The sequence below is a fragment of the Athalia rosae genome, chromosome 1, assembly GCF_917208135.1.
Source record: "Athalia rosae chromosome 1, iyAthRosa1.1, whole genome shotgun sequence".
Lineage (NCBI taxonomy): Eukaryota > Metazoa > Arthropoda > Insecta > Hymenoptera > Athaliidae > Athalia > Athalia rosae.
The window spans coordinates 30,064,906-30,089,091 of NC_064026.1; the positions used below are offsets into that span (position 1 = coordinate 30,064,906).

Genomic DNA, 24,186 nt, shown 5'->3' on the forward strand with positions numbered 1-24,186 from the left:
GGGCAGCGCCCGAAAGCTCTCTGAGGAGCTTTGCCCTCTTTACAGGGCAGACCATACGGTGGTCACTATCCACTTGATTTCACGTTAAGGGATCATTCTGGTTCATTTTTTTTTTTAACACTTTTTACGCATAAAAATCACCAGGCAAACGTATCCTAGGAATAGTAAAAATCCAAATTTTGACACGGTTCCAGTTTGCGTCAGACTTATTCATGCGAAGAATATGTGGCTGAAATTTCATAAGTATCTGTTAGCTGGTTTTGGAGAAATCAGCGTCGCCGACCGGAAAAACGTACAACTTTTGAGATAAAAGCGTTCTAAGTTTTTCCAAGGAAAGCCCTGCAGATAGCGCGTATACATGTTAAAAAATGACATTGTCAGAATGCCCCGATCTTCGTGAATTTCGAACGCAATACTTTCGAAGAACGAATAAAAACAGAGTCGATTTTTCGAAAATTCTAAACCCGTACGAAACGATGAGACAATTACGAAAAATATGGTTGATGGATGTACTGGTTTCAGCTACATGCAACCGAGTTACGTCAGCGAGGGACTCGGGACGCGTCACGTGTACGCGGACGCGATTCGGATAGTCGTCGTCGTCGTCGTCGAGGAGCCCCCGAGCCTTTCCTCATTCCTCCCATTCCATCTGTACGCGTTTCGTTCCCAAGATCTTTCGAGGTAAGTAAAACACGTCGTCGCACTCGCCGCTCTCCGAGCGAAGGTTGCGCGCGCCTTGGCCACGGCCCAGTGACCGTGGAACGTCGGCCCAAATACTTTAGGCCTAATCGTTCCCTCTAACTTTCTCCGCATATTACAGCGTTGATCCATACCTAAGGTGTACCAACCGAGTCGACGGGCGACGACGCTGACGCGGCAACGCTAAACCGTAAAACCGAAGGGCAGGTGCGGGGGGTCGCAGGGGTGTTCGAGTATTTTCGGCGCACCCTCTCTGCTCTCGGTACTCGCGAGAAAACCAAAAATATCCCCGTACGATACCGATACGTCCGGTGGTAACGAAAATTTCCTCCGCACTACCGTCACGCCGCGACGCGATTTCACCGAAAAAAAGGGAACGTTGTACGTACAACGGAACACAATCGGATAGCGATAACTCTATCGTTGCCTTCCAGAAATATATTCTGTAAAAATTCAGGGACGTTGCGCCGTTTTTCTACATCACTCTCGTTCGGCGGTTAAATATTGCCCCGATACTCGCTCTGATATACGAAAAGATGAAAGATAAGCGCCTGCGGTTAACCACATTCGGTAGTTAATTTGCGTCTCAGCTCGTACGAGTGCGAATCGAACGGATCCGCGGGGTTTTTTTTTTTTTCACCTACGGGATCTACGGGTTTTTCCGAATAAAATTCGATGATATATTCCCATCGAATCGGCGTGTATACGGGCAAATTTTGCGAGCGACCCCGTGCCAAACGAATCCCTTGCATTTCGAGTCCTTCGTCCCCCTCAAAGGTGGACGGAGAGAAGGGGTGCCGCCCGGAGTGTACGCAGGTACCAAACCGCACCCTGCCGATATCCTGCGCGGGACTTCGAGGCACCTTGTACACCCGGTTCCCGATAATTCAGTCGACTGCCGCGCACTGTTTTACGACTTCCAGTTTATTTTTTTCATGTGTCCCTTAATATACCTATACCGTACGTTGCAACGTGTGACTCGCCTACGCCCGGGATGTTATTCCCGGAATACTCGTTCGCACGAAATGAGCGCGCCCGGCTGCAGCTCGTTATCCGCATTTCTCCGGGACACCCTTTGAGTTCTACGCGCCCTTCGTGGGATTCCGGGTCCAACGAAAAGCCGAGCAGTGCGACGCCCTTCGCCGAACGATTTCCCGCCTCTGATTCGAAACCGGTGCCGATAATCGGGTGTGTCGCAGAGATACGCGTGAATTTTTCGATCCGTCGTTCGATTGTCTCTGGAATCTCATGGGCCGTGAGTAGGTAGCTCAGGTATAGGCGAAATATAGACGAATAAAAGGAGAGAATCGACGTAAGAAATGCGTAGCGTATATATATATATTCCAAGAGAACTGGATTGAGCACGTCCAGTTATGCAAAGCTGGTCACGATTTTCAGCCTCTAGTTCCCGGAAGGTATACACACGAACGTCGGGGTTAGGGGATAGTCGGTTAGTGGTGTGGGTACGGGTATAGGTATAGGATATACGCACGGGGGATACCGAGAAGCCGAACGCGCGGTTATATATCAAGGGTATAACGGTGCCTGCAGCTGAATCTAGCCTAGAGTCCTCTACCCCGGATGCGGAGAACGTTTCACGTACGCTCACCAACACCGAGAAATATCATAGACCCTTCGTAGACCCTCGTCGTATACCTGGACGCCACGAACCTGCCCGTACCTCGGCCCTGGCCTTGCTCTATTCTTTTCATCCGTCCGAGGTATATAATGTACGGTATACACGTTTCGTGTACCCTGTACACGGGTTGATCGGATATTGGAAAATGTGTTTGCGTAGCTGTGAAAATCGCTCGAAAATTTTTCGCGTTTCGCGATATTCGAGCCGGCGTCGTTTCGCCCTGGAGAGACTCGGCGAGTTTTTTTTTTTTTTTCAATAGTCGGTAGACGTCGTCGGGATAATTTGCCTAATTTCCTGAGCGCGTATCTACATTTCGTACTCTCTACAAGAGTGGCGGTGGACGAGAGCATCGGACGCCAACGAGGAAGTTTATTCGTTATACCTGGGCCAACAAAGAGTCCTGGTTATTACCTGCGGACCGAATGATCCCTTCGACCCAAGCCTCTTTCGGAAGCTCGTACGTCGCGCCGCTAGATTTTCCAGAACGCGTTGCTCCGTTTCGCTCTGCCACCCGTGAAACTTTATAGGGGCGTTCGAAATTTCTATCATATACATATATATAGTGGAAAACGTATAGTTTCCATTATCGCGCCGAGTCCCGTAGCTTCCTTTCCAGGTGTTCGAATCACGTGTACAGGGAAACTGATAGATCGAAGCATCGTGGAAAACTTGAGGAACTTTTTTCGTCGATTCTGTAAAAAAATTTTCAAAAATCTGCCACGATTCGCCAAAACAAAGAAACGCCGTCGTGCACGTTCTACCGAAATAATAATAGGCGTTTTTTTCATAATATACGTGCGATGACTGCATCGATTCCGGGTATAGCGTCGGGCTGGTTTGCACGACGTGCACGTGTAGATGTAAATCGCACACATGGGCCCAAGAGAGACAGGCGCGTGGAACTTCTGTGGCACAAAGAAAGGACCTACCGCCAACGAAACTTGGCTCTGAACAGCCGGGAAACCCTGGGTTAACCCGAAACGTCCCACGATCACCGATGGGATTTTTGATTTTTTTATGGAAAAAAGGATCGATACGCCAGTAAAACCGAAATTTCGACTTTTTCTTCGAGTTCGATTCCATTTCCGAACGGCGTGCAGCGCTTGATTTTCTCCAACGGCTACCGTCTGCTGTAGATCGGACGAATATACAAACACGGAGATACAGTAGACACGTTCCGTAGTAGACGAAACTATACCAACAGCGAGTATAACCGAAGCCTTCGAAGTTTCAATGGATTTACAGACGCGAGGTGAACACGTAGCCCTAGGATGGAAAGGGCGATTATACGGGAGGAAGGAATAAGAATCAGGTGGGGATGGGAGGGGGTGAGCTTTCAACGGGAGCGTATGCGTACGACACGTATACCACATCTACGCATCTGTCTCTTTGTACAGAGGTATAATATCGCACTCGGAGAACGCGGGCCAAGGCCAAGTTTCGCTAAGAATGGAATTACATGTGTACCTTATACATACGTATATACATATATACGATCGTGACAAACGCACGCACTTTCGTAATCGCCGCATCCGGGTGCGTCCGACTACGGAGATTCTTGGGAGCAATTACCCGATTTGCGGACTTTTGTGCACGCCGGCGTGGCGTCAATCTCGGTGTATTTCTCTGGTGGCATCGATCTCGATCGAGATCCACGGTGTAATCGAACGTGGATAATTTTTACCGACAATGAGCGAAATTACGTCAACTCTGGGGCAATTTTTTTTATCAGAAGATGAGGTACGATCGAGTTCAAATATCGGCGTCTTCGGGTGCGTAGGAAACAATGTAGATAGTCCAAATTCCATCGCGGAATTGAAAGGAGTTTCACTGCAGGGTATACCCTTGAAAGCGTTTCGTGATCGCGACTAACGCCGATCTATAAATACGGGTATCATTCGTAACGCGAATAATATACATATATATGTGTATATATATATTTGTAGCAAGACACAGTCTGCTGCTTTTCCACGGTAGAATATATTATTAATAATCGCGGGATCGATTATGTCACGACTGAATTATGCGCCCGCGAGTCCGAGGAATAATTCGAAATTAACCAAACCGCTGCTTCTGACGAGATAATTATTTTAGTGACTCACCTATCGAACGTAGAATGCAACGCTGCAACATGAAACGAGGTGGGCATGATATTATTCATCGGATTGCGGCTGTTGATTATGCTTCGACAAAGACTATGAATATTATACCTCCGCATCGATGTACATATAGGAGCTGCCGGTTATCCGGCTCAACGCAGGAAGTGAAAATGAATTTTCATTCTCCTTCGAATTTCGACGGTCGACACATCAAATTCCCGTTCGATGATCAAATTCTCCTACTTATTCGGCGGATCCTTCGTTGACCGTATAATTCGAAAAAGCGAATCACTCGCACGGTGCGACAAACGTATTTTCCTCGGGTCGAGTCGGAGCCCCGGTGCATTTTTCTACCTGGGTGAAAAACCCCGGATCGAGTAAACCGAGCCACCGGGTATAGATAGGTAGGAACGACACGTACATACGTAAGTATACAGCCGCACACCTGCTTCGGACATCCCCGAAGGTTTTCGTTCCACGGATCGGCAAGACGAGCGGGAAAGTCTAGGAGTGCCACCGTCGTTCGGATATATAGATCACGCTCGGTCGACGATATAATCGATTGATTATTCAACTGAATCGTCCGATCGGACGAGACCGTCGGTGAGCCTATCGGCGTTGTGTAAAAGACTATCGTCGCGAACAAAGGCCGATCGTGAGATAGCCTTTGGCACAGGTGAGAACAACCCCGATAACCCACCCCTGATCGTTTCGCGTCGTTCTGCGGCTATAAGGAAGCTCGGCGATTCCAATTATCGGACGGAGGACGGTGGAGGAACAATGGCAGAACAGTAGGAATATGATATTCATATTTTCACGTCGACGTTGCGGACGCGGTGCCGACTCGGGAGACGAGCCACGGTACGCGCCGTTCTGTATACGCGGGGCACTCCGCTCCGTGCGCGCCGGGTGTCGAAAACGCCAGCTTTTGTTTTGAAAGTTTTAATAACCGTTGGGGTAGGTTGCAAGGGGCGTGAGGGCCGCGCGCGCCTCGTGCCCTCCACTCAAGGTTTTCGGCTAATAAATAACAATGGTAATGGAGCGTGGCACAAAATCATCAGACAGCTTCCGGTCCTAGCTGCCATGGTTCCTCTGTCGTAATTTTAGCCGCGTAAATAACAGCCGCGGACCGAAACTATCCCCCCTCCCCTCCCCCCGTGCTATAAGTGGGGGTAATTGTACGCGATACAGGTATACGGGAACGGGGTAACGCCGCGGTCGTTCTCATACACCCTCGTATTACTGGGGATGAATCGAAGCGCCGATCTACATCGGAGTACGGAGAATCTGCGCTCGCCGATTCGTACCATACGATAACGCTCGATAATCGATTTCAACGGCGACGAAAACGGACGATACCACCTGTGAAATCGGATCGTGCGAAGCTGCAATGTTTTTGGCAAAAAATTAAAACTTCTGTACATACATGGGTAAGATAGTTAAAGCGATCTCGATACTAACGAGGCTACTCGATGCAACGTCTACCCTCCCCAGCTACGTAATGAGTGTCGGATGAAACTATATGGGCGATAAAAGGAACGAAGCGTCTACCTACGCGTCACTTACCTCCATCCGTTTCCGACCTGGTCGACGGGAGATTCTGGCAGCGCGGTTCCGCTACCCCTGTAAGCAGGAAGACAGACACACTGTATAGGATAGAATTAAGGATGCGGGGGATTCGACATGGGCTGCAGTGTCCTCGCAGAGAGCGCAACGTGCACGCCGTAAATATTGTGCCGCCGTGGCCTCACATCCTTTGTTTAATTTTTCTTCACCCCTCCCCCTCCCCCCCTCCTTCGCCCGTACCGCGGGGCGATTAGTTACGCGTGTTCAAAACTCCGGAGTCGGATCGTAGCGGAGCTGGGCTAAATTATCGTTCGTACGCCGCGGTGTTACAGTCGCGTATACATATAAGAAAGTTCAGCGAGACACGTACAAAAAAATAATTGATACACTCGAAGATGCGATCGCTTTCCGTGTGTAGTGCCAGGTGCGACGCTCGGGCAACCTTCGTTTTCCTTCGTCGGAACGCGATGCGGACGTTTTAGCTGACGTATCGAAACGACCCGTCGTTTCTTTTCTCCGCAGGTTTTTCGCAAGGTTCATTTTCGGATGGAAAAAATTCGCGGCGATCGGCCGAAATTACGCTTCTCAAATATGCAAACGAAACGTTTTTATCTGCCCCCCTTCCACCGCTGAACTTGTACCGGATCGCGATCGCGACGGACGTTGGAAAAATTTCGACCCCATGTAAACCGTGATTATTACAGCGTCTCGTTTTTTGAATTTTCGAGTACGAGCGTGCGTACGGACGTACGATTCTCACGCGTGGACTTTTGGAGCACACAGTCGTCGTTCGTGGATCGAGTTTGCAAACTCCATTCGGTCCCGAACTTCCGTCAGACGGCAAACGGTATTACAGAGCGATAACTCGTGTACGTTTTTTAAGTACCCATTGCCAGAGTTGGCGAATTCTCGAAAGTCCAGTTTCTGTTTGCCTTTCGTCTTTCATGCGTCAACGTCGAACCTCTTGAGGCTCTCTGCACCCGTCGCATATTATGAGTCACGTATACGATCAAAGAGAAGATTATATCCAATCCCATTGTTCGACGCGGGACCACCCGACCGCTCCGCGTATACGCATAGCTATGGAGATGCGAATTCGTCGTAACGGGATCGTGAAAAAAAAAAAAAAAACTACGAAATCACTCGTCTTCGAGAACCGAGAAAACGGCTACAGAATCCATCGGAGATCGATTAAAAAAAATAGCGCGAAATGGAAAAAAATAGTTCGAAAATTTCCACGAGCTCGGATGTCAGGGTAAGAAAGTCGTCACCTCCTCGCCCGAAGGCGAAAATTAGGGAGATTCGTTGCCACGGTGGTCCGAGGGATCGATCACCTGAAAAACACGTGACCCGGTCGGGCGGCGTCTCGACTCGAGCCCGGTATCAAGGGATGAATACGTCGCAGCCGAATGTCCGAGCGCAACCGTGCATGGGACAAGGTGCGGGCACATCGATGCATACGCGACGCAGAACCGGCGCGAACGTCAACGTCCGTCCCCCGCGACGCAACAAGTGTATCCGATGCACCTCGCGTATTATACCTAGTCCGTCCTCGTACCGAACAAATAGGATCGGGCGGGGGTCGGCGGAAGGTGGAAGGTGGAAGGTGGGGGGGGGGGAGGGGAGAACACGGGACGAAGTAAAAGTGGGGACGGTATGTCGAGAGTCGGAGAGTCGGAGAGAAAGAGAGATCGGGGGAGAGACGGGAAGAGAGAGGAACGGGGGAGGGGCGGCGGGGGCACGGTTGTTGGCACGCGCCAAGTGCAGCAGGAACGCCGCGCGGTATACGTAACGACGCATGCACCGCAGTCGCACACGGCTCGTTTCACTGACAATGAGAGATCCGCAGCTCGTGCGCAATGAGGCGAGGGCAGCGGGATCGCACCTATACGCAGGTAGGTATAAGCGTGATTTCCGTGTGCATTGTGCGCGCATGAAAAGTGCAGCATTATTTGGCCGCTGCACCGTGCGCGCGCGAGTGCAACAATGCGAGATGATACGGCTGCATTCGTAGGACGCTTGAGAGTGTATGCGTTACACGTACACTGCGGTACGACGAGTGGTCAGAGGTGACCAGGGTGCACATGCACGCTCGTCGCGTGCAGTGCCTCGTTCACGGGGGGAGGGGGGAGGGGGTAGGGAGAAATAGTACAGCGCGAAGAAAGGTACGGATATAGGTATACCCGCGCATAATGTGCATGCCGTGAGGGGGTCGAACGCGGTGCAGGCGGTCATTGTGCATCAACCTGCAGCTATCGTGTGTCGCGAAGGGTTGCCGCCGCCGATGCTGCCTCCGTACCGATACGTGACGCTGTTTTGCTGCACCGGCACCTTGTACGAATTCCGGTGCACCGCCGTTGTCATTCAAATGAGAAAACTGCATTGCGCTCACCCCGTTACGCGCTGCAAGGCACAGGTTACGCGACGAGTAAATATTTGCGGGATTTTTCGCCCGCTGCATCTTGACATACTCGACGACATTCGGTGTTTCGAATAATCGAAAAGCTCTCTCGCCAATTTCACCGTCTCCAACTCTAATTTTTCCATTCGATTTTTTCAATTCGGGAGACATTTTTTCACGAAATGGCTCGTTTCATTCGAATTTGCTTTTGGTTGCGTAGTTAAATGAGCTGAATCCGTTTTTTCAACGAGGTATATTCAGACCTATTCAGAAAATGATAGAGATCGCGAGATCCATCACTTTGATCGCGAGTCACGATCGATTCGGTGCCCGAGATGACAAATTTTTGGAAAAACGATTGAAAATTATTTCAGTTCGGAGGTGAATCGCAACGCTCTGGGATCTACTCTACGGACAGCTAGGAAACAATACCCAAACTAAAATATCAGAAAAGGCCGGTCAAGCTGGAAAAAGCTCGGGGTGAAAGGAAAAATAGTCTATATACTTTCAAAGCGTGGGTAATCCAGCAGAAATATCTTTGAGGGGTTTCTTTTTTTTTTTTTTTGCTCTTACCGTTTCTTGGCACCGCTCGCTACGGACGGCTCGACGACCAGCGTCGATCCAAGGTACGAGTATCCTGCAACAGGTAAAGTTAGAAATTTATAGGTGTTGTTAAATCCGCTTCTACGAAATCTGAATCGTAGCGACGAGAATCGCGCTCGTTTTTCCACACGTACGAACGTCGAGCGAAACGTAACGTATTCAACGGTGCAACGAATTTTCGACTTTGAAAATCGTCCCGTCGAACGTGGGCAGGCGCATCATAATCGTACCGCGACGGTTAACGACTATATGCGCGCAAACGTATCTACGTGTGTATATACGCGTATGCAAAAGCGATTAATCCGTTGAACAAAACGGAAAACAGTCCTATTCCGAAACTAGTCCGACAGGTTTTTTTGTACGATCCGCTAGGAATTTTCTCAGGGCATGCCGATGCTTGTACCACAACCTCCGGGCCCTGCCAGCGCAGTAGAATGAAGAGTTCCCGTACATATTCATCAGGATTTATCCGTGCACTTTTTTAGAGATGTGCGTACGGTACGTGTGTATCGTTGCGGGAACGGTGGAGCCGCCGCGGGGATGACAAACGAGATACCAGAAATCAAGTTGACAATCAACAAAGTGATTTTTTTCTATCGAGTAAAACGACCGGACACCGTCGCCTCTTATGGTTCATTGTGACCGCTCCGTTTCTGTATTCTCTCCTTTCCTTTTCTCTTTTTTTTTTTTTTTTTTTTTTTCTCTACCCCCCCTCCCCCCCTTCTTTGCCTCTCCTCGCGTCTTCTTGTCTATATCCAGTCTATGGCAGCACGTGGTTGGTGTACCGTGATGCGAGGGTATACTTCTACACGTATATACTGGATTTATTTCACCTCTCTTAGCTCGCTCGTATTCTAATCAGGATCAAGAGGTTGTGTGAACGTACCGCGGCCTCGTAGTCCACCACCCCATAGCTAAATTTCGGGGCTTACTTTCCTATGCGCCAGGTGTCTCGGTGACCAGAACCACCACCATCGATCCGACAATCTCCGCCATTTATTACGTTATACCATTGCTATTAAAATACCGACCCGATGTATAACTATGCATCGCATTACACCGATCGAGCCGCTGCTTCCGACCAGTTTACTTATCGCTGATGTACCTACGTGTTTTTCTGTATCTTTTTTTTTTTTTTTTCTTCACTCGATTTCAGTTTATCTTCATTGTATCGTTGCACGTTTCGGATAATTCAGAATCATTCCTACTTCTTTTTTTTTTGCTTTTTTTTTTGCTTTGTCATTATAATTTCTTTCTTTCGTTACAGAGTTTATGCATGCATAAACGTAAGAGCTTGAGGTAAACGAGCGCCGTATTTCCCCCCCCCTCCTCCTCTCGCGTTTTGACGCTTACCTGGTTCACCAGCAGGAAGGATTCCTAGACTCCTTACATTTTTCACTTCCCTCGAGCTATTTTCCTGAGAACGAGCGTTTTCTACGCACAATGGCACAGCGAAAAGAGAAACGGAACGAGTCGAACGGACGCGAACCTGACCCAGGTTAACTCGAGCCCAAACACAAACCAACAAGGAGGGAGGAGAGGCGAAGTTTCATTAAGTTGTCGATGTTCTTCCGATCGTCTAAACGATCAACCGGGTCAATTATTATCGTGTTTTCTTTCACCCTCAAGGCCGTTGCCCGATAAGGGCGGTTTTTTCGCATCAAACTATCAGTCGTGCAGCGTGACTCATGGTGGACATGGAGGAATTTTATCGTCTTCTCGTTTGAACTAAACATTTTTTCATCGAGAATCCGACCGATTCGAGACGGTATTATGAATGGAGCCTGCAGTACGACGCGAGCCCCCGACGAGAATAGGGTGATCTCACAATGGTGTGTGGCGAGTTGTGTACGATTGTACGCGAGGAGGAGTCCATCAAATGCTGCACCGCCGAAATACTGGTACGCACCTATCTGCTCGCGCGAGCTTTTCACAAAGTAACGAACAAGGGAGATGAGAGAGAGAAGAGGGAGTCTTGGGTTCCGGGCTAATGTAAACCGTGGTGCTAGTACCACGCGCGTATACGTGCATGCCGACGTAGCGGTGAGCCCCGAACATTAAAATGCTTGAATAAAAATGAGAGTCGAGAAAAAGAATAATCGTAATACTCACAATGGTCGTGAAAGGATCCAACGGGAAGACCGAAAAACCACCCGTTCTACGGAGACGACGAATCAGAGAATATCAACAGATTCGACTGAGAGCCGAGTCGGAGTCTATGTTGAGGCCGCTACGAGGGGAAAAAATCGCGATCTCTCGAATTTATCCTCACCGGAAACTGCGGCGAGGATATCGGCCGAAGGGTGTACCGCGGATACAACGGTATCGCACGTAATCCATTCCGGAGGTGTAGAAACGAGAGAAGAAAAAAAAAAAAAAAAAAACTCGTGTACCGAAATTTACACATTCATTATGCTGCGTACGGTTCTCCACTTTCTGCATATACATATATACGGGGCTGAAACGGGAAGTGATCGCGGTGCCTGGTAATAGCGGTTTCTGGAACACGGGGAACCAGAAAATTCGGACGAGTTTTCGCTGGAATTTCCCCCTCCCCTCCCCCCCCCCCCAATAAAAACCCGCTCTACCGCATTTGTGTATGCGGATACAATGCACATTATACACCGCGCGTACAATAACAACGTCATTGCAGGTAGGCATCCGAAAAGCGTATCACATTTTTAAATGAATATATATTTGTATATGTAACGTGTGCTACATTCTTCCCTGGAAAACGGTGCGCATCGGGGATCGAGATCGTTCTATGCATCTTCCTTTCGAGAAAATTCCGGCAATTTCAATGAATCGGTATAATCATAATATCTGGACCCGCGTAGCGGTACAATATCCTTGCCCGAAGGTTGAAGAAAAAAAAAAAGAAAAAGAAAAAAAAAAGAAAAAGAAATGACGTAGAAGGAGAAGTAGTTGCTAAGCTAGGCAACCTTCTCTCTCTCCTTCTTTTCACCCCGTTTTCTCTCCTCTTCTCCTCTTCATCGCGCTGCCTATGAGGAGAGGAGAGGAGAGGTCGAAATGTGGACCGACCGCAGCGCAGGGTGTACCGGGCGAAGCCTCGATAGCTTCGCTCCCATCCGTGCGCGCATACCTACGCAGGAGGTATTTACCTATACCTGAGCGCGCGTGCACACGTCCGGATGTGTGCGTAAGGAATTTTGCCCGCACAATGGACACTGTGAATTTACAGTGAGACGCGAGCGAACGCGATGTATTATTCGGTACAACGTATTCCGTGTACGACTCGCATGAATTTGAATACGTTCGGTGTAGGTAGAGTTCGTCCGGCGCGCGTTCGATCCAAGAATCCGAATCCGAATCCGAATCCGAATCCGAATACGAATCCGAAGCGGGCGACGAAACGAGACGCGAGGAGGAGGAAGTTCGATCGTAAAATTTTCAGCATACGTCGAACGACGATCGTATATATACGTCGTAAGGAACGAACTTTGACGGAACGATCGCGCGCGTATTTGTACGACGGCGGAGTATGCCAGTTGGCCCACCGAGTCGTATATGTATGTTCAGGTTTACGAAATTGGTATGGAGTAGGTTACCGGGTTCCGAGGTGGTTTACTGGTCCGGGTCGCGAGATGGTGCGAGGAGGCAGAGAATAAGAAGAGAGAGAAAGGGAGAGAGAGAGAGTGAGAGAAAGAAGGGGAGGATGGAAGTGGGGTTGAGAATGGGTCTATAGTAGTGGGTCACCACTAGCTGGCACCCGACCAGCCGGGTATATTCCGTTCAAGGTCTTCCACATCGCTCCCCTAAGCAAAATCTTTCAGGTAGGTAGGTAGGTGAGGTATGAGATAGGTAGGTGGGTATATTATATCCCTGTACGCGACCACGTTCGTCCGGAGCACCGGCGGTGTTGCGCTTGTCGGTTCGGATCTTTTACGAACACCAGCCTATCTATTTTTTTCGCCTCGGAACGGAATCGTCGAGAAATCGGAAGTGCTTGGCTCGCTCCGGAGATCAAGTTTTATCAATATTTTCACATATCGTCAATTCGTTTCAGGGACTCGGCGCGAACGGTTACGCGATCCATCATCCGAGGTCGGTCGACTCGTCTCAAGATTCTCGAAAATTAATTACTCGACCGCGCTGGACGCGCAAAAAATGAAATGAAAAGAAAGAGAAGAAAAAAAGAAAAAAAAAAAGAAAAATCATTTCGGGTACAAAAATCAGAAGCAAGTGGTTATTCGCGTCGATACAAACGTATCGCGATTCGCGATCGCTTACGGTCGAAAAAATGTTCGTTGCGGCACAACCTCCGAATAAGAAAAAAAAAAAAAAAAAGAAAAAAAAGAAAAAAGAGGAAAAAAAAGAAGAAGTGGAAATTGTTGGTTGGGTTCGAATTGGTTGGCCTTGTGGCATACTCGGTCTCTCCCGTCTCATTCCCCGATCGCCGCGGGAGTGGGCAGGCAACGAGGGACCAAGAGAACCCGGAGAGTCGGGAGCGAGAGAACTAACCGCACAATGGATTACTCAGACGGGTAGGTTAGTTTGCCGGCTATGAGCCAGCCGACTGCCCTGCCCCGGCGCGTTAAGATAGGTCCTGGCTCGGGTCGGGTCTCTCGGTTTTCGGATGCTGGTGGGACGCCGGTGGAACGGAGACGTGCGACTACGACGCCGATCCAGCCGACCAGACGAATCGGCCGATATATTAATTTACAGCCCCCGCTTAACGACGATGAGGATATTCGGTCGCGGTTCGACCGGTACGAGGGGTATAAAAATCGGTAGTCGACTCCGCGCGCGCGGCAGAGATCAGCCTCGACTCGGAATTCCTAGCGATCGTTGAACGCATAGCAGCCCGTAATACGCGGCAGCCTGTATTATATGCCCCGGTTTACAACTGTTCTTCTATTGATAATCTCGCATAGGTATTCATGAGGGGATTAATAAATTCATATTCAAACAGAAAGTAAATAGAACTCGACAATTATTCCCCGGTGCCCCGCGAGACGGGGTAGACCGGTTTCTCGGTTTTCGTCCTCCTAGGTATACACATACATGTATATGTACCTACGTTATTACGAATAAGTATTACACCGGTACGTACGTGGTGATCGATGCCATTTATATCGCACGTGGTCCACGAACGAAGATCGAATTACCCTACGTACGACGTTGTCGTCACGACCGTCATCATCCTCCGTGTCATCGTCTTACGTACACATTAGCGTCGATCGTTTATGAATTTCTACACGGCGTTGAAATCGTTCGCCACTCGTCGCCGGACGCGAACGTTCGACGTCACCCAGAAATCGGATACGTCAGCCGATCGATCTTAGGCGAATATTTCGACGGATGTATCGCATATCGCGCGTAAAATAATCGGAAAACCAACAGTCCGTCGAAGCGGGACGGTCGACGGCTATCGGGGGCGCGATGGTACTTTCGAACGATTTACGAGCGTAGGTATATCCTATTCCAGATTCTACCTATCTAATCTGTAAAAAATTTTCACAAAATATCGACGCGACGTCGCATTCACGTCTGGTCCGAGCGATACCGCTTGCCGGTGCACGCGTTGTTATTGTTGTACACGATAAATTGTTAGCCCAGCGTATCGTGATGCGCGGCGTGTGTTACCGAAAAATTTCAACGCATGAATGAAACGCCCGAGTCGCCACGAAGTTCGATCCTCCCGATGGCGGAGCGTGTGCGCGTTGCGAGCGCAGGCTCCGCTGGGACAGTTTTAATTTTTTTCACATCGGAGAAAAGAGAACAGAAGCGCTGCAGGGGGAACGGGCACCATCAATCTCGAAATGAGCCGATGTTATTTTAATTCCCGAGTCCGGACTGTGGATTCTTGGAACGCGATACCCTTTGTCCGAGCGGGCATCGCGGTATTCGCGGATAATATCGGAAGTATAGCGAATCATTTTCTTGAAACGGAGTTCATAATTTTCACATAGCTGTGGGCACCCTACCGGACGCAGGCTATACCGAAAGCCGAATGCCCTCTGCCATCCTACTCTGAATTTTCCGGCATTGTGAGGCAAATTTAGGTGAAAACGCCGTGAAACTAGGTGCACAGATGTGAGAGCGTGCGGGATAATTTCACGGTTTAAGAAATTCCGAAATGCACCAAAGACGGCGAGACGTGAGTGGCGTTCAAAATTTTTTTAACGCTTCACCGTCGACGTGGCGCACGTTGCACGCGGTCGTTCAAAAATGATATACCTATTACACGGTGTCGCGTACACACCTTTTCATCATCTCCGATTAACATCCCTCGATATATATATATACCTTTTCACCTGTTCACATTCGCGTCGCGCTCCCTCGCCGATATCGAGGCGATGAGACGGAGTCGCGTCACCGCGATTCTCCCCGATATACGTATAAACTCGGGGTATTTAGGCCCAAATTGAGTCCCAATTACGCCGAGCTACGGCAAAGGAGGATCGCCGGCTAGGGGAAACCATATACCTTGAAAAGCGCGGTGATATATATATTTATATATATATATTTATTTATATACGTGCGGGTATAGAGTTAGGTATATATATATATATATGTATGTATATATAAAACGTATGAGAATTACGACGCCGCGTAGCCATGCGGGTGCTCGCCAATTGATATCGTCCTGCACCATCTGAGCACGAAAGTAGGCTGCGGTCGCACGATTAATTCAAAGATCTCGGGGACCTTTCGCCTCCGCGACGTGTCCTTTGTTAACACAAAGGGGCATAAGCTGATCGTCAATAACGTTGAACGACCCACTCCAGAAACTACGTAGGTCTCGTCCCGAACCCGAGAACAAGGTCTAGGTCAGAGCCGGCCCGAAATATTCGGTAATTATAAAGGATCATCGCGGTATTCGTCCACCTCGTCTAGCCGAGGACCGACTGTGAAAACCGTTCGCGAGTCTTCCGTTCGCGGGTATTGGGCGAAGGGCACCGACGTGCCCCGCGTATATACCTACACCTACCGGAAACCAGCTGCAGCCATTCAAGTTTCGCCGGCTATATACCCGAACCATTATCGAGCCAAGTGTAAATCGTTATAATCGAGAGTAATGCGTGGCCACGATTATATTCCATTGAATGACCGGGGTTATCTGGTCCCTGTAACTTCGTATCACAGATTCGACCGATTGACCAACTCGACGAATTTCTACGTGAAATTGTACCCATGGGTCCCGGTATATCTATATACCTTGTTTGGTCGAAAATTCTAATCTACGATTATGACGGTTAAAGTGTCGATACGATTCGATCTATCCGCTCGTTCAAGGTGCAAGATCTTACTTGGGAGTGACGATATTACCCCGACGCGATATTGTGAGTTACGGGCGCGGGGGAGCGTTCGGCCTGTCGTTATCTCATCGGTGGCGCCTGCCTGCAACGACGATTTTCGATAATATTTCAAACGTAACGCTATACTCCGAGCGTCGCGCTGCATCCGCGCCTCGATCGCGTGCTTCGAATAATTATTTGTCGACGATCGACCGATACCGATAACGATAACGTTCGCTTTTCGATCTATCTAGATTTTTCGCAACAACGAGTGGGAATGGTCGGAGAAAAAAAAAAAAAAGAAAAAAGAAATTTGAAAAACTCCGTCCGCGGTAACGCGAATCGCGTTTTCGTAACCGCGAGGTCGAGGCATCTCTAATTATAGCCCCTGGTTAAGTCCTCCGCCGTAGCGACTTTTCAAGAAAATTCATTCGCCGATAAGATAAGCTTCGCCTACCATGCAGCTTAAAATCCTCACAACAACGCTCTATCTTGTACTCTCGAACTTGTTGTCTCTGAACGTTGTTTAATTCAGAACTCCGATGATTATCGTACGTGTGCAGTACTCGTAATTCTTTATCTTCGATATAAAGTTTAATTGTTTTTTCTCGTATTTTTGGTAACCTTCAATCGTGTGTCGGATATCGCTGGTACGCGATAAACGAACGGACGCATGTATTAAAAACAATCCAACAAATTTTTCTCGATCAACTTCTGGAACGATCTTTAACGTTCGCACTTCTTCCGGGCAGTCTCGACCCATCTCGTAATGCCTATGAAAATTAGGATATATTCGGAATCCCTCGACGTTCCCTGCAGGGCCGTTTAGTTTCTCATACGATCGCGGTATACCAGTTGCATACCATATACGCGTACGTGGCAACACGAGCAGCGAACGGAGTGACTCGGCTCGTTTTTTTCAAGGGCAGGTGCTGGACGAGCCAAAGGGACGACTGGCACGCGACGACGAGTCCGAGTTTATAATACCGCGCGGTGTGCGGAATCACGTCATGCCGGGGGTAAATGGGAATATTCACGCGAATGTTTCACAGCGTACACCGGTACGCTCCGCATACGGGATTCGAGGCGTGCGGTGCAACGAATCCGGTCGAACGATACGCCGAACTCGTCGCCTCCGAGAACTTTCCGGGTCCGCGAGTGATCGGTTAATTCCCTGTAAATCCGCCGACCGTCGGTGGGATAAGAAACGAAAGCTAGTCGAAGGATAAGAGAGGAGCGGACGGGAGAGGGGGGGAGGAACGATCCTCGTTCCGCGTGCGGCAACTGCCGGCGAACCCGCGCGCTCCACGTACATTTATAGATTGAAATTTTGTTCATTTCTCTCTCTTTTCTTTTTTTTTTTTTTTTTTTTTTTTTACCATACACCTGCACCGGACATACGCCTCTGCGAATTAACGACTCTATTGTTTCACTTTTAGCCTTACCTGCTGATCCACCGAGGTTATATTGTATACGTTGGCGAGGCGCGAGTGTGTCGGTGCGGCCCACCGCCGATCCCCGTACACACTCGAATATGCGCGTACGTAAGCGTGGAAGAGAACCGAAAAAGCATCTGCTAGTCTAGCCGGACGATCGGAATAAAAAAAAGAAGAAATACTAAAGATCTCGAATTTATAACTAACCATATAGCCTGGCGTATGGAACATCGAACCAATCCGTCTGCTCGGTTTTCGAGACAGATCGAAACTGTCGGGAGCGTTGAGTGTGTATTTTCGATATCGAGAACGTAGAAATTTTCGCCGATCGTGCGATAAACGCCGAAAATCCAGAGCCACCGCGTACATATATTACGCGTACATACGTATAGAGGCGTACGAGAAACAGGAGCGTAGCACCGAATGTGGCGAACTCGTATTATATGCGTATACAACGTATATGTATATAGGAAATAATACATCGGTGTGTACGTGGTAATATGGACACAGAGACAGGCGCGTAAATATGAGTATGCGGTTTGTCGAGAGGTCGTCGAACGATAGATATTTCCACCGCCCTCCGATCCCCTCCGACCTTACGTATGCTAAGCAGACAGTTTTCATCGACGAAGAGAAGAGGAGGATAACACAACTTTGAAACGAGAGATTCGACGCCGATCACCTCCTATATACCTACCGTTACGTAGTTTTATTTCGCTTAATTTTCATTCGCAGATATCATATAAGACGCTTGCGCGAACTCGGCGTTCGGATATCTATACGGAAATTATCGACTTCGTGGATCAGAAAAATTAACCGAGCCCTCACCGATTCGCGATTTTTATTTTCCCATTTGTATCGGTCCGAAGCAACAACATTTTTGGCGATTGTCAATTTTTAAAGGATTACAGCTGCGTTGTCAGCCGACAGAAAAATGATCGGACGGGCGTCGCGGAGAGGCACCGATAATTGGCCGTTTCAAGCATCGGTAAAAATGCCGTTTGGTAGGATATAATTAAATGAAAAACGAACGAAAGTAGAGACAGAAATGAACGAATAAATTTAATGTACCGAACGAATATCGGAGTCGAAGCCGATTCGCGAGACGTCCAATTAGTCCTCCACAGGTGCGCGTTACGGGGTTGCACCGTTTGAAGTTACGTTTCAATCGATCTCGCGATACTTTTCGCGGCGCGAACGCAATTCGGCCAAACAAATTTCTCCGGTGATTATTTTTGGTAGCGAAGGAATCGAGAGGCTCATCTTCGTCGTACGAAACGCTCGAGGGAGATGTGGAGGTCTTCGACCGCATTTCAGGAACCCTAATATTTATCGTTCCTGATATTCGAGCGTCAGACGGAAGACACCTGCGGTGCAGCAGCGTTACAGTGAAACGGTGGCGCCTTATCGCGCCCCGGCGCCTCCTGTGACAATAACTCGTGTGAATGAATTTCACGATTTTTTGGGAAAAAACGCGAAACGCGGTAAATCGACTGTACAGCGTTGAAAAAATTCGAGAGAACACGAAACGCGCGTCCGAAGGTATCCGACGACTTGGTCGAGAAAGGGGGGAGACGGGAGGAAGTCAGTCAGCAGCTTACGGGATATCGCGACGAATTCTCTCCACGTGACGCGTACCTTGCATAGACCCGTTGACGACTTATCTGCGTTCTACGTACCGCGTCAGCGTTATATACCGACTCGGTGCTCGTTTTTGTGCTACCGGTGCATCGCAGGGACAGCAGCTACACGTTGTCGTTACCGTTATTATCATCGCGGCGAGCGTATATCCAGACTTCTCGAACTTTGGACCTATACGGTGAAGTACGCCGTTTGAGAACGTTGGAGGAGAAGAAGCGAGGGCCGCGCGAGAGCTCCACCACATACCGAGGAGACGACGAACGGACGGGCGTGCACACGCTGTCCTATAGAAGAAACGAATATAATGGAAGAATGTAACAGTTTCCTGTTGTCGACTCACGAAGTTCTCGGCCAACGGTCGGGCGCATTGCTGTCTGCCCGCCTGTCCGCTCCGGCTATAGCCTCACAATTAGCCTTCGAGCCTTCCAGCCTTCTTTCCACTGACAAACGTGAGTCAGTTATTCGGTATACCGTATCCTATGAGACCCGCCTGGCTGGCTGGCTGGCTGGCTGGCTGGGCTGGCTGGCTGCACGGCCGTGGTGGCCTCGCCTGCCTCCGCTGCCTCGCGTCGAACTTAGTAGTTCTAAAACCTAACTTACCAAACTAGTTCCAACCACTTCTGGAAGCTCAGCTAGAGTTTTGCTCATTGTTAGCAGCGTCGCCGTGTGAGTACTCGTCGGAGTAGGTACGTAAGGTACGATACGTGTGTGTAGGATGATTTAGTAAATAGGGGTGCGGAGGAACCCCGCTCGTAGGGTGAAAAATGATGAGAGAGCGAGCTGCGATCGAAACGGAGGTTTCGGTTTTTCGAAGACGAATCCGCCGGGTATCGCGCGCATCCGTGACAACGACCGACTGTGCATGAGCCACCGATGAAAAATGAATTTTTCAACGCCCCGTGCCGACGCGAGTCGACCGAGTCTCCGCGAACGGCATACGTTCACCCTCGAACGGTGGGAAAAGGGAGGGCAGCGGGAATTTCCCCTCCATTTTTCCGTTTCACCCTTTCGGCAGGTTTCCGGTTTGCCCTCGCTCCGAGCTCTTAACTAAAATCCCGCGGCCCTTGACCTTCCGTATACCTAATTACGGTTCGGTGCAGCCTAGCATCGGAACTACGAGATTCGCGTGCCATTGGTTGACTGTATAGAAATTTCGAAACCACCCATTCACCCGCCGTTGAAAAACCGTGAACCCGAGAGCCTGCGGGGAGTCGTAAGAATTCTTGACTCGTTGGCGGAGATGCAGTGGCGCATCCCGTTTGACTAGAATGCCCAATGGACTCGACTCGGTGTCGATTCGAATCTGACTCGCTCGCGAAGATCACCGAGTCACGGCGAAAGCGGCCGAACTTTATCCGCGGGAAACACTCGTATAATGTGCTCCGTACATCGAGCGATCGTAGGCTACGTTATCACATGGAATTTTGATCTACCGGTCCGTTTTATCGCCTCGCCGAGCTTCGCTCGACTGACGCGGACGACGTGATATTTAATTCGAGCGGTAGTGGTACTAATTGTAAATAAACGCAATGCACATCTTATAATTTAATCCGTACAACGTCTGTCGAGGATGATCGTCATTGTTTCGAGTACGATGACTTACGATTAGAGTTTAAAATCACTCTCCGTACCCCCTGAAAATGAATGACAGAAAAGCGTAGTATAGAGTACGAATTTTCGTACGTAGCGTCATGCAGCTGAAGCGCAGTGGGCACCGTATAGGTGAAGCATATTTTGAATTCGATTGAGGAAAATGAGGAAATCGGTGAAAAGGGTAAAGTGAAAACAAGCGGTAAGCGATGCAAAGTTTTTGTATTATTTATTATTTATTATTCGTAACAAGCGGAAATGCCATCAGGTGTAACACACAGGTATTCGATACTCTGAAAAACATCGTAATTATATTTCTACGAGGTACATTTCATTTTTTACCATAATCGTCAGAGTGCTGCGGGGTATTCAATGTGTACGAACAGCCCATCGACCGATCAATTGTAACCGAGAACATATTCGATTTTGAGTACGAAGTTTTGAAATCGACAGAGTAATGAGAAAAGCGTAATTTTCGTTTATCGAGTGACCGGCGCCTCCTCAATCTCAAAGTGTTGATAAAAAAACACGTTGGAAACGCGGAATCTTCGACTTTTCATTCAAAAGAATTCAACGGTACATTCAACGGGCGTCTCATCGCGCGGAAGTTCGCGTTCTCCCTGCTAAAAATTTACCGAAAATTTGTCAAACGACCGGGAAACCGGACGCTTTTTGAATATTTTCAAAATCTGCACGTGCGTCCGAGGAACCGAGAACGAAGCGAGCGGGAGGTCAGGAGAAAGAGAGCGCGTGCGCCGGTGACCTCGCTTCCGTAGACAAATGACCCGCCATCTTGGGCAATCAACGGGCCAGCCGGCTCCCGGCAACCCGGCAGCACGGTTCGTGCTGCGTGCTCGCGTGATTTTTTCCATGTGGAAGAGCCGAATGCCGACGAGAACATAACCTACCCGCGGCAAAATATCGCCGTTCATCACACATCGTACCCCGCGCACCGTTTTTAGCCCATTAATTGAATGTGGAGCGATGCAACGAAGCGGCAGAGAAAAAGATACAATTATTACTGCAGCGTTTAACATATTCGATGCGCGTAATGACTACAGATCATTACAATATAGCAAGCTCAGCAGAAGCGATAAAGTTTCAAACAAACTATCAATATTTAGCTACACATGTTTTCGATTAGATACCGTACATCAGGTATTACGTTACATCGAGTATAATCGTGAAAGCTCACGATTCGACGATATGATAATATACAGATGTATCGATACAATGGAAAGATGCTTCTACAAAGCGAGAGGTTGTAGCGTTTGGGCGTCCATCAGCGGATGTATGCGGCGTCGGTGGAATGAAATCACCGGGTGGGTGGGTGTAGGAGTCGGAGTCGGAGTCGGAGTCGGAGTCGCGGAAGCCTGAGCCGGAGTCCAAGTTGGAGTTGGAAATTGGAGTTACTCACCGTTCAGTTTGTCGATCGCTCTATCGGCCGTGGACTGGTCGGAGCAGTCGACGAACGCGTACCCGCCACGTTTAACGAGTATCGTTGTGCAGGAGAGATTGTGGTCCTGAAATAGCTGGCGGAGCGCGTTCTCGTTGCAATCCGACGGTAAATTGCCGACGTAAAGCTTCGACATGGTGCTTTGTTCTCCTCCCTTCGAAGCTATGGTGACGGCTGATATTCAAACTTTCCCGATGGCAAAATATCTTCAACGGTTCGCGAAGGACGGCTCTGTCACGAACTAAAAATACAACGGCGACTCGCGGATATAGGACGCCGCTTCGCTCTTTCCGTAACGATGTGTCGGTGTAAAACGGCGACGTCTACCGCGGGTGAAGGAGGCGGTGAACGAACGATGCACACACACACACAGCGCGGAACGCGGCTGCCGGGGAAAAAGCTCTGGCGAAAATTGAGAAACCGCGTGGAACGAGGGAAACGAAAGCTCGGGGATTTTCGCGGTCGTCGGACGATTGTTTATTACATTTAATTGCTTATTAATTATTTTAATCGCGACAATGTTTAATCGGTATTCGCGAAGCCGGAGAGAAGCGGCGCTACGCGTTGACGCCGTGCTGCGCGATACTGTGTTCGCGATTTAGCGGTGTCACGTGTGTCGCCCCCGCCAAGCAAACGTTTGAGTTCGCGGGAGTCTCGCCGGGAGTTGGCTGCATGTACCGGTGCAGGTACGCGGTGTGAGCTGAGTTTGGTTATTTTAACGCGGCGGTTATATATTTACGTACATAAATATACACGATTAATCGACACGCACAAACTGGGGACTGCAGCAGATCGTTACACAAAGGATGGACGATCGGTGCGATCGTTGATCCGTGAAACCTTCACAACGGTTTTTCGCTCTCGGTTTAATTATTTTCACGAGGTGGATACGTGCGCTGCGTTTCACTTTTTTAAATAGTTTTCCGATTCCCTTTTGTTTGCGGGCGCGTTTCACTTTTCCTCGACTCTCTCAGGCAGCGCTACCGGCTCGCGCTCTCTCGCTGCCCCCGTCTTTTCTCTATCTCTCTTTTTCTATCTCTCTCCTCTCTCTGGTTGTAGTCGAAATCGCTTTTCCGCTTTTCTCGCGGTTCACTCAACGGACGAAGATCAGGTATAGAATATCGCACGGAGCGCAGAACCGCGACGACGTTGCAGTGCTTGGACTCCTTCTAGCTCCCCGACGACACGGCAGTCACGATCCACAATCCACAATCGCGCAGCCACGGGCCTCCTCGCTCGCTACTTGCCTCGTTTGCTTCGCTTTGCGACGCGCTACGCGAACTTGTTTTCTTCGTCTTCTTTTTTCCTCCGCGGCGACCGACACGCCGGGTACGCTTAAATCGGGTACGGCGCGCGAACCTAACTGGACGAAATCGGTGTCACGTGACCAAAACCACTCCCGCCTCTGCGCCCGATTGGCGGGATCGACACCTTGGATTCGCTCGTCTTTCAACGCTCCTCGCGATCGTCCTGCTGCACCGCTCGCCCGATCTAACGGGTGGTTCTTCTATGCCAAATTCTTTCCCCGCTCTTTCTTTTCGACCTTTTTTTTCTATCCCTCTCCTCATTTACTCGGCTCCCCCTACGTCGCCTCGCGTACGCGCCGATACCCGAGTACCTACCGAGGTCACCTCGTCGCATCTCCGCGACCTCTTTGTCGGTGGATGCATTTTAATTTCGTCCCGTTTACCCCCTTCCCTTCTTCTTCCGCATCCTTTTCATCTACATTTTCTTCATTCCGATCCTAGGAATTCGGATATTATCGTCGCAGGTACCTGGCTCCTGCAGTTTTTC

General features: G+C 49.2%; 1 protein-coding gene across 2 annotated transcripts in view; it reads right to left on the bottom strand.

Moving 5' to 3' along the window:
* LOC105683815 (insulin-like growth factor 2 mRNA-binding protein 1) overlaps positions 1-23,928 on the bottom strand; it is a 68,029-nt gene extending 44,101 nt beyond the window's left edge. The window contains exons 1-3 of one of the 2 annotated variants that reach the window (XM_025746717.2): positions 22,354-23,928; positions 8,978-9,041; positions 6,004-6,060 (exon numbers count right to left, since the gene is read on the bottom strand). In XM_025746717.2, coding sequence (XP_025602502.1) covers positions 6,004-6,060; positions 8,978-9,041; positions 22,354-22,528 — 296 coding nt within the window. In that variant the 5' untranslated portion in view covers positions 22,529-23,928. The remainder of the gene's footprint in view (positions 1-6,003; positions 6,061-8,977; positions 9,042-22,353) is intronic. The other variant, XM_048648786.1, reaches the window with a different exon arrangement.
* Positions 23,929-24,186: the final 258 nt, after the last annotated feature.